Source organism: Drosophila subpulchrella, chromosome 4, assembly GCF_014743375.2.
Source record: "Drosophila subpulchrella strain 33 F10 #4 breed RU33 chromosome 4, RU_Dsub_v1.1 Primary Assembly, whole genome shotgun sequence".
NCBI lineage: Eukaryota > Metazoa > Arthropoda > Insecta > Diptera > Drosophilidae > Drosophila > Drosophila subpulchrella.
In genome coordinates this window covers 1419827-1439771 of record NC_050608.1, presented here as the reverse complement: position 1 = coordinate 1439771, position 19945 = coordinate 1419827, and the positions used below count along the sequence as shown (strand labels likewise).

General features: G+C 32.5%; 1 protein-coding gene and 1 long non-coding RNA gene across 16 annotated transcripts in view; one reads left to right on the top strand and one right to left on the bottom strand.

Moving 5' to 3' along the window:
- The window catches only part of LOC119550109 (plasma membrane calcium-transporting ATPase 3), a 39984-nt gene continuing 20039 nt past the window's right edge, over positions 1–19945 (bottom strand). For 2 of the 15 annotated variants that reach the window (XM_037859000.1, XM_037859081.1), the window contains 2 exons: positions 1451–1519; positions 1–567 (listed from right to left, as the gene is read on the bottom strand). In XM_037859000.1, coding sequence (XP_037714928.1) covers positions 346–567; positions 1451–1519 — 291 coding nt within the window. In that variant the 3' untranslated portion in view covers positions 1–345. Of the gene's footprint in view, positions 568–1450; positions 1608–2372; positions 3465–6768; positions 7380–14086; positions 14183–14740; positions 14753–17246; positions 17373–19945 lie in introns of those variants that run through there. The other 13 variants (XM_037858631.1, XM_037858802.1, XR_005219450.1 and 10 more) reach the window with 12 other exon arrangements.
- Positions 11033–11594, top strand: LOC119550861. Its single transcript, XR_005219508.1, has 2 exons — positions 11033–11266; positions 11369–11594. It is a non-coding gene; the product is annotated as an uncharacterized LOC119550861 (long non-coding RNA).

Below are 19945 nucleotides of genomic sequence, written 5' to 3'. Positions count from 1 at the left end.
TTTAGTTTATTTTAAGTACCTTTTATTATTGTAAACACTCATATTAACAGCAAGTGGCCCGTGGGCTATGTTCTATTGTAAATTATGACAATTTGAAAGTATGACTTGGCTTTTCCGGGTTGCTTATTTAAGTATATGTAGTTGGCTGCGTTACAGTATCTTTTCTTAACAATTCAAAGCAGGATTGGCCGTTTCCTTGAACAAAATAATATTATAACAAAACATGTACAGTTCGATAGTAGTATATGCACTCACTGTCACGATGTGCGTGAGTTTGGTTTAAGTTGTTATTTTCAAGAATGTGTGCTGTTTGTATGTTTAAATGGATATGAACGCCAATAAAATTCAAACTGCGGTTTCAGTGTGACTGTGTGATGATAAACGTTCGACATCGATTTCTGGTATGGTCAGCTCATCGGGTATATTGTCGGCATACTCAATGGAAGAGGTTTCCGAAAGGCGTTTGCTCAGAGAGGTCTGCTTGCGCAGTACCTCTGCCAGGGACGTGTTGGTGTGATCACCGTATCGGGCGTCGAGACCTTGCCGGAATGCGTTCACCACACGAATCTAAGCGCACATTAGGTAAAAAGAAAAGAACAACACCAAGAACAGTGACAAAAGTGACAGAAACAACAGTATAAGATGAACATATTTAATCAGTCAAGCTAAACAGCCGATTATGCACATATGAAGATACATTCCTATTATGATGTATAAACTAAATGAAATACAAAAAGGGACCATTTTATGTTTTCTACGAGCAGTTGTGTACACGTAGTTAAATAGTTATGCAGATCTTAAGCGAAAAATGGATTAATTACATCCCGCTTGAATCAGACGGACATATAATAAGCAATAGCATTTTTCACAATCAATATGTGTTGCTAATCCTTTTTATATGGTGTTTAAATGATCGGTAGTTCGGACGACATTAGTTTAACTAATGAACAACAATCTAAAAGCAAGTATAATTCTAGCATGCGTAACACAACAATCAAATTGGAAATTCATTTAATTAGTGACAAAACTACTATAAAAATCAATTGTTCACAGGATAGAAATTGAAAAACAAAAAGCAGTGCCCAAAGAAAACTAAAGCCATAATTAATTAACAAGGTAAAAGGAATCTTAGATATGTCTGAGCTATTCGGACATCCGAGCTTTTCCTTTTCTGTCCGCTACCATAAATACGGTAAGTACGGCATCTTTTGAATCGAGAGAACTGTTTTAATTTTTAGCTTAGGCTTTAATGCTTTATATTCAGCGCGTATTATTGCAGACAAACAGACGTTTCAAATGTTATGTATAAATATTAAAACACATTAAAGTTATACCATTTTTAAGCTCATTCTCAGTGCCACGTTTTGGCCAAAATAGAACTTAATACTTGGATTTGTTTAATTATTATAAATTTGTAAACATTAATTTGAATAAAATTGTGAAGGCTTACAGCTTGATCAGTGTTGCTCTTGCTATATGGGACCGGAATCAAGCGTTCTTGCAATTCGCCGCCTATTACCTTTAAGAATGAAGAGAAAGAGAGGGAGAGAGATAGAAAGTAAAATAGAAAACAATAAGTGGGAAAGAGAAAAATAGATATAAGAAGGCTGAAATTTAGATTAATCTTGCTGCTATAAAAATGGTTCACTACAAACATTTTAACATTAAGTTTAATATAATAATATACATGTATTGTTGTTCAATTTTTTAAAGCAAATAAATGTAAGATTAAATGATCAAAAAAATACTTTGGTGTTCAAAAATATTCAAAAAGATGTATGCACCATGATTATGCATGTTACGGTTAGTGTATAACATTATATATATTTGCGTTATTATGTAAATGTGAAAGAGGAGGACGTGTTAACTCTAAGATTTAGCAAGTAATAATTCTGGAAAGGACACAACAGGAATTTATTTAAATTATGAGCAGGGAAACGTTGTCTGAAAGTGTTAAAAAAAATATATATATGTCCGGCTTCGATATAGGTATATGTATGCACATATACGATCTTAGCCGACGTTCTTAAATGAAAGATCCATACTGCTACCTAACTCTTTACACGGTTTCAAATGCTGAATTTTAAATATTAATTTACCAAGTGATGACTAGGTAAAACCGTTTCTGAAACGTGTTGCAATTTATTACCAGCCAACCTTCGACATATGTATGTAAGCACATGTAAGTATTTACCGAGCGTTTTTAAATGGATCATCAATATAACTGCCTAATTATTTATATATTTTCAAGCGACCAATTTTTACTTTACCACATTTGACTGATACCAACGTGCTTATATTTTTGAATATAAATGTCTATACATTTGCGATATATGGTTCATTTTATACTCTGTATGTGGAAAATAATCAACTCCGCAGCAAACTTTTATTGGAAATAGCAGCCCAAAAAATACTGAGATACACAGTAAATATGTTGACAAGCAACTCCACGTTGTTTTAACTTCGTTAATACAAACGTTCCACGCAGAAAGAATAGACGTAAAATTTGAGTTTTTGTTAGTAATAAAGTAATACAATAATACATTTTTTTGCAAAAATACGAAGTTATTATATAAAATGCATGCTTACGTTTTCTAAATGGTATAGGTAAATATTAAGTTACGGAACATCATTTTCGGGATTCAGGATAACAAGCTATTTTATATATGATGAAAATAAATGTTACATATCCGGGATTATAAAATTTACATGCACTTTTGAATATATACGCTAAATAAATTCACTTTTGTCTAATTGCGGTTCCTATTAGGTTTTACAGTTTAATCAAAAAATGATCAACGTGTTTCCTCAAAAAATTCCATTCTGTAATAAGCATGTGCAATTCCTTAATGTATTGGGCTGAGGCTCACATTTGGGATTATGTTTGGAAAACCATGGCTAGTTTAATTTGAATGTTGAATTCTTGATGGGCCTCACCACGATATGATACACACTGTCTCAAAGTAAATACAACATCAAATTCAACTGGGTCGCTTAATTTGATTAAAGACAACAACTGAAACTATCTAAATTCGAGTCTCATTCTGTCCATTGGAATGTTTTGCTTCGGTGTTATTACAACGGATTTGTTGTTGCAAGGTGTGTGCAATTTCTGAGAAGCTTTGGCTTGAGGCAGGGGCAGTTGTGTTTGTGGATATTGATGGGTGTTGGGAAGTTAGTCCGTTGTGCAAGGTACGCTGATGCTGTTGCGGGTCTTCGTCAATATAAGATATATCCGACGGTAGCATGGCGCTTGACACGTTCTGTTGAGGCTGCGGTGGTTGTTTTGGTTGCTGTTGGTGGTGCTTGATGTAATTGGGGCTCAGCAGATTTAAATTGTACAACGGGTGGCCCACTGGAACCGGCATGCCCGTCCGAGGACTGCGTAAGCTATGCAAGCTGTGCATCGATCGGCGCTCGTTTAGGTCTTCCAATGTCGAGCGAAAAGCACGAATCACACGCAACTGAAACAAACAAAATTAGACAAAAAACGAACAGAAACAGAAACGTAAACATAAAGGAAACAAATAACGAAATAGCATTACAGTTAAAACATGTATTTATATGCATTTACTTTTTTTGTAAATTCATATGTAAACCATTATAAGCAGGTTTAATTTTTTAATAACAAAATTAGGCAGGAACCAAATGGTTTTATTCGGGTGTCAATCGAGCGCTTTTGCAAAAAATATTTCAAACATTTCAGATCTGCAATATAAGCTGTATTGCGTTGCCGGTTAGGAATGTGTAGTCATACATAGGTGTACACATAAAAATAAAGCTTTTCATCATGCGTGCGAAGGATTTCGTGTTTACTTAAGCGGACTCGGATTCAGAAAGTGAGACACTAATGCGGACGAATACATCGTTGTTGATCTTGTGGCTTTCTCCTGTGCATATGCATATATAAAGTAAAGTAGGAAGTAATCAAACCAAAGAAGTAATCAAACCAAAATGCACTTAGACACTATTATCAACTTTAAACTCTGAAAATCAAGTATCCTTTTAATATATATAGGGCATGCTGTTGTAGTTGTCGTGTCTAAGTCTAACAAACAGTTGTTTATTCATTTTAGTACTCCAAGCAAAGGAATATTAAATAAAATTAACAATTTATAAAGGTATATACAAACGTAAAGACACCAAAACTACTATGTTTTGACATACGACGTTATATTATCGCTCACAGGTATTCTAAACAACAAAAAAAACGAGATTGTTGATTTGGCTTTACTCAAAATATTATAAAGCTCGCATAGTGGTAGTGAATTGATGCAAGAATATAGTATAGTATATATAAAGTTTTATAAAATACTAATTGAGCTTCGGCTGAGTTCATTTTTTATGTGCCAAACAGAATAAAACACATGTCGACAAATAAGGCCAAGACTAATCTCTACAAAATCTTAAAGGACTTAAACTACCGGTTGATTACGATCCCAAACGACCTTTAACTTATACAATGATATAATTTTTTCGTCTAAGTAGCCTGAAATTTGTATGTGTTGTGAGTGTCAGGGTCTAGCTTTAACAAGGAAAATTTGAGGCTACTATAGATAAAAAAGTGAAAGCTGACACATCTATGGTTTCGCTGTTATAAGGCCGTAAAAAGTTCCTAAAAATCGAAAATGTGTTTATTTGACTACGATTTTCTAACAGCTGTGACGTGATAAAAAGTTTCTAGGTTTGGGGTCGTAATCTTTTGGTAAAATTCTTTCAGACTTTGAATCTTTAAATCTTCGGCCAAAAAAAATTTGTATTTAATTCATAATCACTATGTACTCAAACAGATATTTCTTATAACTTCTTTGAGACACTTGTGCTTCCTTTGTTTTTAGGACAGATATATACATATTCGCTTGTGGTTGAGATGTTTATAGCACAGTTTTATACATATAGTTACACATTGGGCAATCACGTTTTTTCCTATTTTTAATGGCTACTTCCGGCACAGTTACCCAATTTGCAGTTTCATAAAAAAGTTTGAGATTTTGTTGAATACCATTATAAGAACTCTTACCCAAATCCAGGTATACATACAAAATTCGATTTGCAAAGCAATCGTAATTCAATTAACTTACTTAAAAGGCACGAAAAGTGCCTAGAACTAACTAAAATTGAATAAATTTCCATAAACAAATAGTTCTTAAAAGTTTGGAGTACTTTTAAGGTGAGTTTCAATGACTTCAAAAGCGTCCCCAATTACTGACTATAAGGGAATGACCAATTTTCAGGCAAAGTGTCCCAACCTACAGACCTCCCCCTACTTTATAGGGAGATGTGTCAAGAAATAGCAGTTCCAGATAAGCACATTAAAAGTTTTTAAGCGCCAAATGTATTCCAGAACGCAATTATACGTTTACGTTTCACACGCTCTGTGTGTCAAAAGTGGGATAATGTTTCACATTATAGATTATTATACAAAGAACCTGCAGAATGGTCATTGCAAAATTAGGAGTGCCACAGAAATCACTTCAGCGCCAAGTCATATAAAATCTATATTGATTGCACAATTAAAATACAGAAATCTAATGATAAGAAACTAACGCTGAATGGGCGGTCTGCGATTTCTGGGGCACCCCCTAATAAAAGTATTCTTCGACTTATGTACTCCCCTGGTGAATTTTCGATATTGGCTATGATTTTTTAACCACATTTACTGAAAGCATTGCGTCTAAAATGCAGAAATTAAATTCCATTTCTCTTATAAATTCCTTAAAAATATATTTAAAAAACAATGCATTTATTTAATTAAATCAAGAAAAAAAAAACTTATTGTTTATATTTTTTAATTGTTTTCTTCGACTAATGTACTCTTCTTGTAAGTTTCCGATTTGTATGGCTACGAATTTTGAACATTTACTGAAAGCAACGCGCCTAAAAAGCAGGAATAAATTACATTTCTCTTATAAATTCTTTGAAAATTTAAAAAATGGCATTTTATTTAAATAAATTAAAAAAATTGAAACGAACTTATTGTTTTGTATTTTAATATTAGAAATACAAAAATTTAAATCCTTCAAAATATATTTTTTAAATAAATTATAAAAAAATAATTAACAATGTACGAAATCACCTTCCATTCGAGGAGTTAGTTAAACCCATGACCTCTTTCTTGGCTTAGCACTATTTTATATTTGCTCGAATGTAAAAATGTTAAGTCCCCTACCTAAAAACCACGTTCACTAAACTAACTAGCCTAGAATCAGTGAATCAAAATTTTAATAAAATCCATTAGGTATTAATAAATAATATTAATTAACCCCACATTTTTTCTATTACCATACGAAACTGCCGACTGGCACCATAATCAAACATAGAAAAACCTGACCCTGAGGATAAAATCCAAAATCCTACTTTGGTACTTAAATGTGTGCTGGCAGAACTGGGCGTGGAAGTGCCGCATAAAGGTAAGGATAATGTAGGAATATGCGAGGAGGACTTTACACTTAGCCGTAAATGTACTAATTGATTATATGACTTGATTCGTACTGCTACAGTTCATACTTTAATCGACGTGCATGATGGTTCGTTAATAATGTTTTAAGTAGAGAAAAAATAATAGTTCAATTACGTACGTTTGAATGCCCTTTAGAAGTGTAGAGTTGGATTAGCGTTTGTATTGAAGGTGGTTGTAGAAGATAGTTCAGTAGATATCAGAGAAAATTACTAAACATACAGAATTTGAAGCGGAGCAGAAGACACTTTTAAGACGATGTTGCTGTTGTTGTTGTATATTGAAGTTTAAAGTAGTAATAGTAGCTAGTCTTGATGGTGAACAATATGGTTGTTTTTGATGTATTTATTGTTGTTTTAGCAAATCAGTAATAATTAAAATCCGTTTAATTGGTTTGAGCTGTACTTAAAATTAACTCATTTTGTAAGGTTCAATTAACAACATACCCTAGCCAAAAAATATTTATTTGAAATAAATTTATTTATTTGAACACCAAAACTTGTTAACATTCAGGTAGTCCCGTTTCAAATGTTGATACTTACACACATCCCCTGACAACCAATATTTAAATAAGGTAACTCTCACTGTGTAGACAAATACAATATGTGCATATGAACGGACTCTTTTTTCCGGCTTAGGTTGAGGTCCTACATAACTTTACTAATGCTTTTAACCTTTCTATGGTCTACTATATGTTGCTGCATTATTATTTTAATTTACAATGTACATATTAGAAATTTTGATCAACAGGGGCTTTATAAAATGTAATGACATACACATACTTTATTATATCACTTAGATTAGTTTTCGAATTTGCGAAGATAACTGCAGGTTAGTTTCAATATTACATGTATGTAGAACTTGATGATCATTTTATTGCAATTGTCAATTACACCTCAGTCTCTCGTATTGGTTCCGCCGGCTTTAAAATTACAAAAATTAATAACAAATATCTCATAATTACTTTTGAAACAAATAATCGAAATTCAAAGCGGATCAATCAATAATTGTAACATGTTTAAAAAAGGAGAATCAAATTAAAATTATAGGTTATATATTTGTATATGTATACATGTATATGAATGTACGCATGCATGGCTCTACTTTGTTATGACAAAAACAAAATTAAATGTCGTTTCCTGCTGAAATGTTAGCCTGCCCACCATGTTTTGAGTAATACGCAGTTAACAGGTAACAATCCCAATTTTGTTTATAAATGATTTAGCTTACGCATTAATTATTGACTGTTTTCTCAGTTTGACAGATGAACGAGTTGTGTACGTAAACACCGCATCGTTCGCAGATAAAAATGTATCAGTTTAACAACAAATTAATTGCGACCATTTGCTAGCGCGATTTTGTGCTAGTACCTTTGGAACCGTTTTCTCTGCTTAGAACATTCAAATAATGTGAGAAGCCGGTAAATAAATTTTGGTTATTTCTATCTCATTTTGAACCCTAGTGAAGATTTCTGAATGTCGTGTTAAGGTTCTAGTTTGTTATTTGTACCGAAAGCTAATGTAAAGAAAAATTCGTTTTATCGAACGAAACAAATGCAGTCTGCTATCACATGATTTATTGAAAAAGGGCGAACCTGATAAAAGGAGTAGTCGTAATTTTCATTTAATTTTGAACGTCACTTTCGTTTTGTCGACCAACAAATTTTAACACTTAAGAGTTATTAATAGACATCTAGTTATTAGTTAACCAAGCCTTACTTTTTTTTGAAGCGGCAATGACAAATGATACCATGTCACTGGATATTCGTCCTTAAAAGGGCTAACCTATTTCACGCATTCTAAAATCGAAGCTTTCGATCGAAAGTTACAGCGCTCAGAAGGAATGCCGAGCAGAGCGCTCAAGGGAAAACTGGAACTTTTAAACGCGATATCTCAAAAACGATTGACCGATCGCTTTCATATTAATAGAATACGTTCAGCAAACCCGCAAGTATTTTAACGAAGGATGAAGTATACTGACAAAACATATCGATTTTTGTGTAATTTTTATTACGCTTATTAAAGCAAACCGTTTTTAACGAGAAGTGCTTAAAACTTTTAACTAGGTATAACAATAAACGGCGCAAGATAAAAAAAGAATGAGAATGCTCCAAACCACGTTTTGAAAGTCCGTGTTGACCAACGTTTCTAAACAGTTTAAGAGATAATTTTGAAACTTAAGACACATTTTCTACATTAAAACAAGGGAAAACGCTATAATCGAATGCCTCGTCTGTTAGATACTCATTACTTAGCTAAGGGGGCTTATGGAATGGGAGATATGGAAGCTGGAAAGCGACCATTTTCGATTTCGCGAACTTGCTCCACCAAGCTGTGAAAACTTTATTTGCACATAGCTTTTAATTGAATAGTCCGATTTGATATTGGTATGATGATTGATTGATAAATGAAACAAAATCCCATTTTAACTTTTACAAAACCGTGATTTTGAAAAAATTAAATAGGATTTACGTTTTTATAAACAATACGAACAATATAAAAAAACCTAACCTATAATTAAAAGGTTGTGGGCAATAGAAGAGCTAAAAACGCTAGGGGAAACCAGTTCGAAAAAACTGAAACAGTCGCTCTGGCGCTCACACTTTTAAAGCTAGAGAGTTAAGAGTTGACACCAAGATTCCAATAGTGCCAAATCTGCCTCAGTCAATGTCCACACCCACTCTTACGCCCACAAATCGAAAAAGTTTATGGCATGAACACTTTTTAGTGTAAATTTCTATCGGCGTGCCAAGAATTGCTTAACTCGGATTGTTAGTTAATAAGTTAAGTTGTTAAGCGATAATCGACGCACTTGACTGTAGCGTTTTATTTATTATTATTATTATAATTATTATTATTATTATTATTGGCTTGATTTGTTATGTATTTTACTTCTATTTGCTCCTATTTAAGGTTTAAGTGAAAACAGTAAAATTAATATACCTACTAATTTTAGGATTAATAAAAACACTTTTTTAATAAATTTAGTATCTACAAACATTTTTATGCTCATGCAGCATGATAAAACTTGCAATTTTTTGCTTAATACATAAAACCGTGGATTTTAAGTTGAGAAAACTTAATGTCTATACAGTTCCAAATTAACATAGAAATATAGTCGCTTTTTTGGAATAAAAGGAAAAGTAAACGAATGTTTAGACGTAATTTAAAACAAGAAAGTTAAAGTTGTTGCTATACTATGGAAATTAGACGAATTAAGCTAGACAGCGTAATAAGCAACAGTTCAGTAGCTAAAGCAAAAAAATTGGTTTAGCTTATTTTAGGAAGCGGTTGAAGAAACGTTTTTTTGAGCTGCTTAATAGAACAAGTGCACCCTTGCAACTGCGATTTAATGCATACACACAGACCAAACCCAAAGGAGAAAATATTTTTAATTTACGAAGAGCTAGAAACACTTATTTTAATTGGAGGTAGTATACACATAAGTCGGAACAGACCACTATGTCCTATAGATTCCATAAGGATGATTGGAAAACTAATAAAATAAAAATGGTAGCTTCGTTGTTTTTGAACATATTACCTTCCCTTCCTTGGGCATAGAATTATAGCCTTTACGATTTAGCCATTATGATTTAAATTTTATAATATGTCACTTAAGAAAAAAGCCACGAAAATCGCCTATGATTTTGCTTTAATGGCAATTTTTCTAAAATAATGGTGCTCTCTTCTAATTTTAGAAAATACATTTCTAAGAAACATCAATATTTCTTACAATAATTGGGAATCTGAGTTATTCTGGTTGTTTATGGATTATGCCGCTGCCGGTGATGTAAATGGTTCTTGTTGGATTCACATTTGTCAACCTATTATGCTTTCCCTTACTTAATCACGTTGATTATGATGTTAACACACTTTAAGTTTCAAATAGGAACCGATATAATAACTGAATTTAATCTACAAGCGCCGCACAAAGTCTATCCACATTTTATTCTTTTGGGTTCTAGGGTTATATGTACATATGTATGGTTTTTTAAAATGATCTGGCTCTTTTCTAGTTATTCCCCCTATTTATCCATTGATTTTTGATTGTGAATTGATAAATATTAATATTATAATTACAACATGTATTTTATTATAGTTAAATAGTATAAGAACAGTGACAAAGTTAAAATCAGATTAACTAACTAAAAATGTGTATCGAGTATTAACGAGTTAAGAAACAACAAGGAAGAACGCTATAGTCGAGTACCTCGACAATCAGATACCCGTTACTCAGCTAAGGGAACCAAAGGGAAATGGAGATATGCAAGCAGAAAAGCGATATTGAAATGCGGCACCTACCTAGCATGAAAATTGAGGGCGCTACAGGTTTGGGCGGTTTGTGGGTGTTAGAGTGGGCGTGGCACCCTTCTGAAACAAACTTGCGCTGTGCAAGAAGCTCAGGAATCTGCATGCCAAATCCCAATAGCCTACACAGAGAAAAAAACGGAACAATACCCGTTTGATATTGTCTCCTCAATTTTCACATATCACCTTTTACATATCAAATTGATACGAATTCATATCAACATGATACGGTTTCATATCAACATTTCTAATTGATATGATTTTGCATTATATTAATATAAATTCGTATTAATTTGATATGTTTTTCATATCAAACGTAACATCGAAAAGTCTTCGAAAAAAAATATGACTGTGCTTTCGTATTTTTTGTGTATTAATGGTATTTAGTATGGTACTAAAGATATTTTTTGACAGAATTTCCGCGGTCTCTCTAATATTTGACGAAAAGTGAAAATGTACAAAGTAAAACATTTACATATGTTATTTATTTTTTTTGCAAATGGTAAGTATCTCATTTTCAATTGTACTTATTTGATGTTTGTCTAACTCTAATATATTTATTTTTTGGACACTGTAACGTGCTTTTTGGTGGCTGACAACACAGACTGCACTACTCAAAGTCAAATGGCTGGCCAAGATGCCGAACTGGGCAAGTTGGCGTCCACCACTTCGCTGGGAAACTTCTATCGAGGACAGAAGAAGGTCTTCCTGGCGCTGCTGCAAAGCTACAGGAGGCATCCGAGTACAGCGTTATCGGTCATTTATTGCTAAGTCCTGGATTTATTTTTATAATTGATCCGAAATATATAAAAAATAAATATTTACAGCGATCTTATGGGTTTTCAATTTTTATTTGTTTATAAGATGCAAAAAAGTAAAAACAACACTGATTAATATTAATATTACAAACATATCAATCTGATATGAAAGTATATCAGTTTGATATGAAAGCATATCAGTTTGATATGAAAGCATATCAGTTGGATATTAAAAAATACCACAATTTGGTCACAGCTTTGATATGTGCGCATATCAATCTGGTATGAAAAATACCAAATTGACATGTTCGAAAATATCAATTTCATATGTTCGAAAATATGAATATGATATGGCAACATAAGGGATCAAAATTGATATGCAAAAATACCCGATTGATGACCAGTTTTGGTATTTTATTTTCTCTGTGTAGCTTCTATAGTTTTCGAGATCTCAGCGTTCATACGGACGTACAGACGGACATGGCTAGATCGACTCGGCTAGTGATCCTGATCAAGAACATATATACTTTATGGGGTCGGTAACGCTTCCTTCTGCCTGTTACATACTTTCCGACGAATCTAGTATACCCTTTTACTGTACGATAACGGGTACAAAAAATGATACAACGAATTGTCCGCCTCGAAGTGGGAATGAACCCGCTCTTCCGGCTATAAGCCATTTGGGTCGAATTTTTCTAAGTTCTAAGGAATAATTTCTTAAAAATAGAACATTTTCTGCAAATTGGAGCTGATGTTAACAGGATAATTTTATTTTTGTTTTTTAACATAAAATATTTCTAAAAACATACCTTTTTTGTGAATTTTCTAAAAATAAGTCGACTTTTGCTTGTGAGTTTAGAAAACAATTTCTAGAATGCAAAACTTTTTATGATTTTTAGTAAAACAATATTGCTACAAAATAAAAAATTTTCTGTTCTTAAAGGATTTATTTTAGTTTTAGAAAATATAGTCTTTTTTCCTAAAATCAAAGGCGATTTTCACCATTAAATACAAAAATTCAAAATAGATTAAAAAAATTTATATTTATGGAAAAAATTGTCTAAGAAATTTCGTTCTATGGTGAATTTTTGTGCAGCTCAGTAAATCTTTTCCCTATTAAAAATTTTTTTTTTAAACTAATATAAGTATAAATATTTTTTAATTCAGTTAAAACAAGAAAGGAAGTTCACTTCGGCACGCCGAAGTTTCTATACCCTTGCAGGTCGTCACCGTAGGAGCATTGTATGTACAGAGCTTTCCGTTTTTAGAAAAGTAAAAAATATTTACAGAAATTTTAAGATAATGTACTACATATATTTACCGAAAACGATCCCATCGTTTCTATGACAGCTATATAATCAAGTCGTCTGGTTTTTTTAATGTTATTCAAAATTTTGAAATATTAACTTTGAAGCAAAACAAGTTATTTAATTTAAAAAAAATTTTTTTCATTGTTCCTATGGGAGCTATATGATATAGTTGTTCGATCCGGTTCGTTCCGCCTTATATACTACTTTCAACAGACTTTTGGGAAGGTTTCATCCCGTTAGCTTTAAAACTGAGAGACTAGTTTAAGTAGAAACGGATAGACGGACATGGCTGGATCGAATCGCCTAGTGATGCTGATCAAAAATATATATGGGCCGTTCTTTTACAAACCGAATGGATTTCGCAAAACAAAAATTTCAAATTTTGGGTTACATTTTTTACGTATATAGCAAATAGCTTTCATAGGAGCTATCGGAATATTTCTATAATAATTTCTAGCATATAAGTATATGGATTGCATGATGTCGTTTTAACTGCAAGGGTACATAAACTTCCACTAGCCGCAAACGGAATTGAAAAAGACGGGCATGGTTATATCGACTTGTAAAGTGATGCTGATTGAGATCGGTCTGTAAGGGAGAGATAACTTTCTTCAATATTTTGAAATACAATTTGTATTTTCAATTTAATGATTTTTGGTGAAAAAGTTATACGCCAGGCTTAAGCCAGATATTGTATATAACCGTCAACTATAACTATGCATCATAAAAGTACAAGCACTTTAAAAAAGAGGAGGAACAAGTTAACGACAAACTAAAATTTAGAAAGGTAAATACTTTCTAAAAATCTTGTGTGCTTTGGTAGATTGGTAGGTTGTTATTAATTTGTAAAACTGAACCAAAATACACAATTTTTAACAAAACAAATTTGTTTAATGCTTTCCAAAGGTAAAAACTCGTTCCATTTTCGTTGTAAAACGAAGAGATCAAGCTTTCAAACGTATATAACTAAATAAAAGGTGTCCCAACCTACAGACCTCTCCCTTACCCTCTTTAAGAGTATGAATATTAAACAGCTAAACAAAATTTAATTTGCGAGAAACATACTTTTCACATATGAAAGGTTCAAAATATTGTTTATGTAAGAAATTTATAAATTAACTTGCCCGCAGCCCAAAATAGTCGCAAAACATATAAAGGTATGCGATACAAAACATTAAGTTTAGTTTCTTACTACCAATCTTACACATTAATGATTTTTAACGGAGTAAGAGCGTATCGTACTCACGTAATTGTAGCTGCTAAAATATCCTATAAAGAATTAGAATTCACAGTATGATCGATCTTGCTGTTGCCCAAAAAACGTGAGATTGCTTTACAATGCGACCAACACTTCCCATTTAAAAAAGAAAAACAAAATTAAATCTTTTCAGAGATGTTATGTAATTCTCAAAGTAAGGCGGGTTATACTTTAGACATTCTTAAACTATGTCCTTTCCAGATTTTTAATATTGCTGAGTTAGATCATTAATTTTCCGCCTTTTCCTGATTACTAATACATGTATAAAAAGTGCTAGTGTTGCCATTTTAACAAGAAATTGTTGTGTATATCTGAAAATGCATTGCTCTAAAATTACAAAAAATATAACTATTTACAGTAGCTAACGAAAAGACAAATATAAACTATAAACAAGGAACTTTGTTTTCTTCATATATACAATACGCATATATTCATTTTTGCACGGTCTACTCCTATAATGGGTGTCAATTGATGCATATTGGGTTAAGGGGAACAAAAGTAAAGTCTCGTCGATGTCAGGGTGCGAGTGTAAGCGAGGATTAATTTAGAAAAATAATATTAGAAATATAATCATAAAAGATGATTTTGTGTTTTTTGTATAACAAAACACTGTCTAGCTGCCAATACATAAAATAATATACAATTCTTACCGGTACTGAAATCTGGTCGTTAGTTGAGTTTGCGATTGCAATTAATGATGTTTATGACACAGGTCATACGTACAAAGATTGTGGTTTAATTTGTATTTTTTTATTTATATATTTTATTAATATGATTTTATAGTAATAAAATTAGGTTATTATCGTCATTTGTTTTATTATAGGTTGATTCAATCGGGAATGGATTAGCAATTAGCATATTGAAAGGACGAAAAATATTAAATAATGTTAGAATGTTTTGCATTATATCTTGCAGGATGTTCAAATAAATATTTGGTGGATTATGTACTTTAGCATAGATATATTTACAATTATAAACTCTTACACTCTGCATTAAAAATAGTTAAGTACTGATAGCTCTTTAGCTCTTTACTCCCTAGTGTAATTGGTTAAAGTAATTGTAGGTTCGATGTGCCAATACATTTCCAGAGCACGCAAAAAAAGGGTTAAGTAATAAAAATAATAAAAGCAACCACAAACTCCTTTACGATTTTATTTTGTAGCATTAAAGCCACTTCATTTGGAAATCTGCAGTTTAAAACTGCTGTTACTATCTTTGATGAACCCCGAATTCTTAAGAATTTACTGGATAAACAACTGCGCGGCCAGGCATGGTTCTCTTGTAATAAAATCTCAAGGTTTCGAGTTTGGCATTTAAACACAGTTGAAGCAAGAGAGAACGCTATTGTCGATGCTATCGACTATCAAATACCCGATACTCAGCTAAGGAAAGTGCGAGGGAGATACAATCGCTAACACAAAAAGCAAAGGCTGACCGCGCCGGTATTTCCTAAGAATTCGCAATCCATTCGTTTCCTTTTTGCGGAATTCGGAGATACTGTGCAGAAAATTAAGGTCCTAAAATTATAAACGGTGTCGTCTCTGTGCGAACTGCGGCGGAAATGTACGAAAGCATCAATTCAAGTTTCCCCCAAATTTCGTCCGAAAAAGATTTCTTTGACACTCCGAATAAACCTTACCTACAAACTTATTTCATCAGCTGGTTTATGATTTTTACTTGTTAAACCCTTTAAGTATCCCCCAGTTTTTGTTAGATACATCTTGCTTGTATTCCTATTTTTAAATAAAAAATTAACGCCATAGTCGAGATTAGAGTTAAATCCTCGAATAATTTCCGGAGCGCCGCAAAACACCAATGAATTTAGTTTTGCATTTTCATAACTTTTTTTCAAATCTTTGCTGCTTATGCCGGTTTTCTTGTTTTGTGGTAAGGTATAAGTAAACTAAGAAATTTCTTAAACTTGCTTATACTAAAACTCAATTTAGCTTCCAGGATGAATTGCAAAATGTTGCTTCATTTTAGTTTTATTTAATATTTTTAAAATTAGAAAGTTATTTGGAAATTCATTTTTAAATTATTGACTGAACTTTGTAACTTTCCTTCAAAAAAAAAAAACAAGACGGAACGCTGTCGCCTTATGCCTCAACTATAAGATACTCGTTATTGTCTCACATAAAATAAAATAAATATACCTTATATTATATATATAAGATTCGAAGGAACATTGGTGCTTACATTTGTATCTACTTAACATTTGTACATTTTACACTTCACATTGTTATCTACTAGCTGTGACGGCACTGACCAGGTCCTGCTAAATACGGCCCTGACAAATAAAAAATAAAACAAGAAGGAACGCTATAGCCGAGGCACTTATCACCCGTTACTGTTTCAATTAAAATACAATTTCCGGGCATTTCCATTGGCGCCGCCACCTAGCGGAGGGATGAGGTACCACTGATCATGCCAAGGCCGTATAGCCATAAATTTAAAGGGGGCACACCACTGAAGAAATTTAAGCTTTGATTTTTTGTTTTTTGCTTTAAAAATTCTTTTAAGCCTCTTGAATAGGAAAAATTGCGTTTTATAGAAGATTTTCCTAAAATAAGATGAAAAAAAACTTCACGAAGAAAAACGTGGAATAGCTTAGTTCATTTTTTCGATATTATTAAACTTGTCAAAGTTTTGGATTGACTTGTATTCTTCACGTAATGATTGAAACTGCAACGTTCACGCAAAAGTGGCTTCTTAAATATATCTGTTTATTATTTTTGCAAAAATTATATCATCCTAATTTTTTAAAATAAAAATTCAGAATGCGAGGGCTGCTATTTAAGTTTCTGGCCTAGGTCACTTCTAGCCAATTGGCCTTTTCCAAAAAAAAGTTTTGACTTTTATCAATAGAAGCTCCCTACAACTTTTGTATGCGTGACCACGTTCGACATCGATTAACGATTAATCAAAAACTTACCTCGGAAGAAAAATGGATATAACTCATGAACACTTTAGTGCAATCATTTTTCACGACTTCCGACGTGGATTATCATGACAAGAGTGCATCGATGAACTTAAATCTTTATATGGCGAGGAAGCACCATCCTAAAGCACTGGGAAAACTGGTTTAATGAATTCAATTGGGGCCGACGCTCTCTCGAAGACGAAGGTCGTGAAGGTTGTCCAAAAACAGCACATCAAGATAAAAATGCGTGGTCAACGATTTTCGTCGCCAGAAAAGGCTGTTGAAGCGTTTAAAACCCAGCCAAAAATATATATAGCAACCCTCGAATAAAACGTGGAAATTGGAAAAAAAAAAGGTTGGTCCTGTAAGTACAAATGATGAAATACATTTTTGATTTGGTTCTTAATTCCTAAATTTAACAAATGTTTCTATCCCAAAATGTTCTTCCCAGGGTAGTTAGTAAATAAAATAACAATAATTTTAATTTTTTTTTAAAACAATAAATGGGTATAATTTGTCAAAAACCTAAAAAACAAACAAGTTTTCCCTAACAAAACGGTAGGCTTACATTTTTTTAAATTTTAAAATGTTTTATAAAAATGTTTATTTTTGAACATTGATGAAAAAGGGTAAAAAAAACGTACGAAAACAAATTAAAATAATTTATAAAAAAAGTATAAGTATTGAAGTGGTAAAATAAATTATCTTTTGTTCTTAAATTTATATATTTCCTTTTTATCATTCAGAAATTATCAACAGACTGTTAAACAACACAGAAATGCAATGGCCATAAGCTTCTAGTGAGAGCGATCGAGAGGGACAGCTTGCTGAAAGGTGGGCTTATTAAATAAAATTCGATATCTTAAAAACAAAAAATGGCTTCAACTTATAAAAAAACAGACTGTAGGTGACATACGAAAGCATATTCTAAAATTAGAAAAAAAAAATTTTGTTGGGGCAATAGTTAAAATTTTTTTTAATTTAAATTCTTTTTTTTTTTTTTAAATTTAATTTCGGCCAAATCCTGATACTGTTTACTTATTTACCGAATAGTATACGTAAAAAGAAGTTTCAGGCAAATCAAAAATGTCAACCCAAAAAAGGTGTTCGGTTCGTAAGAGAACGGCCCAAAGGTAACTAGTACTAAAAAACAGTTGTGTTTTTCTTAATCGCTTGTTTTATTTTATTATTGCAGGCAAGCTATGCATATACAATGGGTTAAGATACGGGTACATCATTTTATGGGAGCATTTTTTAATTAATTATTAAAATATGGACTACAGAGCATTGTTCTACCGTAAATAAGAATTACATCCCTGCAGGAAAAGCGACCAGTTTGGGACCAGTAAAATACTACCTGGGTCAGGAAATTTAACTATCTAAATTATGTTCATTTCCATGTCATCGGAAACAACCAAAAGCTGAACCAGCAAAAAAAAACTTTAAAAAACGGAAAAGTAGGTTAAGAAAGAAACTAATTTTTATAACCGTTATATGTTGTTTGTTTTTCATTGATAAAATCGTATTTTTATATAAATTTAATTATTATATACATATACTATATAATCGACAATTAGGGTAATTCATTGTTAATATTTTCTACGTCATCGCTCGGATAATAAAGTCTCGTTGTTCCATTGTAGCTAGGCAGCTGGTTGGTAGTTGGTAATTGAGAAAGGTCTCTTTTTTTTTTTTTGTTCAAAATTGGTTTGCAGAAAAACAGTGTTTCTTGGTTTTCAAGTCGGTTAGCTGAGTAACGGGTATCTGATAGTTGAGGCAATTGACTACAGTCACTTTTCGTTTAAATGTTTTTTTAATCAGACAATATTTTTATTTAAGTTAAAAATTATATTAACAAATGATGGTCAATTTTATAAAGAACAACTTCGAACCTTTTTAGGCCCAAATTTTTGGAATATGTGATGCTTGCATTTTGTCACTGCGTTTGCTTAAATTTTATGTCCCAGCTTTCTTTCCAGCAATGGGAGTGTAAGGAAATCCTCATACTTTTCAATTGCTCTTTGGAACTACCCAATTTTTAAGAATCTTACGGCAGTCACAATGCTCTATGAGGGGAAATTATGTGAATGCAATGTCATCCTTGATCATCTCAACGATCCCTAAAAGGATCCACGCCATAACTGACGCAAGAGCTATTATTTGAAATGAGTCAAATTAGCAGTGGTTTAAGAGAAAACTAGAACATATCATACACCCAAAAAAAATCGTTGAGTGTCAACTTAATAAGTGTGGGTGTAATAACACTACGCCGGATCACATTTTTGGGATCAATTTGATCCTAAATGAGTGCCAAAAGTATACATTTGCACCTAATTCGTGTCATTTAAACCACATCTGTGATTATTCAATACCGAAAATGGCTTTTCCAATTGTTCGAGTTTTTAACTGTGCCCATCGCACATGTTTGAACTTAACACCCGCGGGAAACGTTGTGCAATACACCAATTGGTAAGGTGTCTGTCTCTGATGCGAAAGGTCCCTGGATCAAGTACGCGCCGTGACACTCAATTGGGTCACATTGACACTCAAATAGGGGCATATTGACGACGATTTTTTCGGTGTACGTATTTTCAGATTTTATTGAACAGGTCCAATGCGCTTCTGAGAACTCTGCGGCTAAGACTCTAGCTAATGACATTTTTGACAAAGTTTTTAAGAACTTATTTGAAAACCCTTCTGAGTATTTTCAAAGTTACCGAATAAAATATTTTATAGGGCGCCGAACAATTTAATTAAGTTTTTATCCAAATTTCAAAAAGGTTTATGGAAATGCTAAAAAGAAAAACTGTTGGTGTTCTGTGGCACCCAACAAATTTTAAGTTGATTGGGTTTCCCCTGATTCGCAAACGACGCCGAATTTCTGTGGCACCCCGGAATAAGAATAATTTATACGCTTTGATAATCTTCGCTTTAA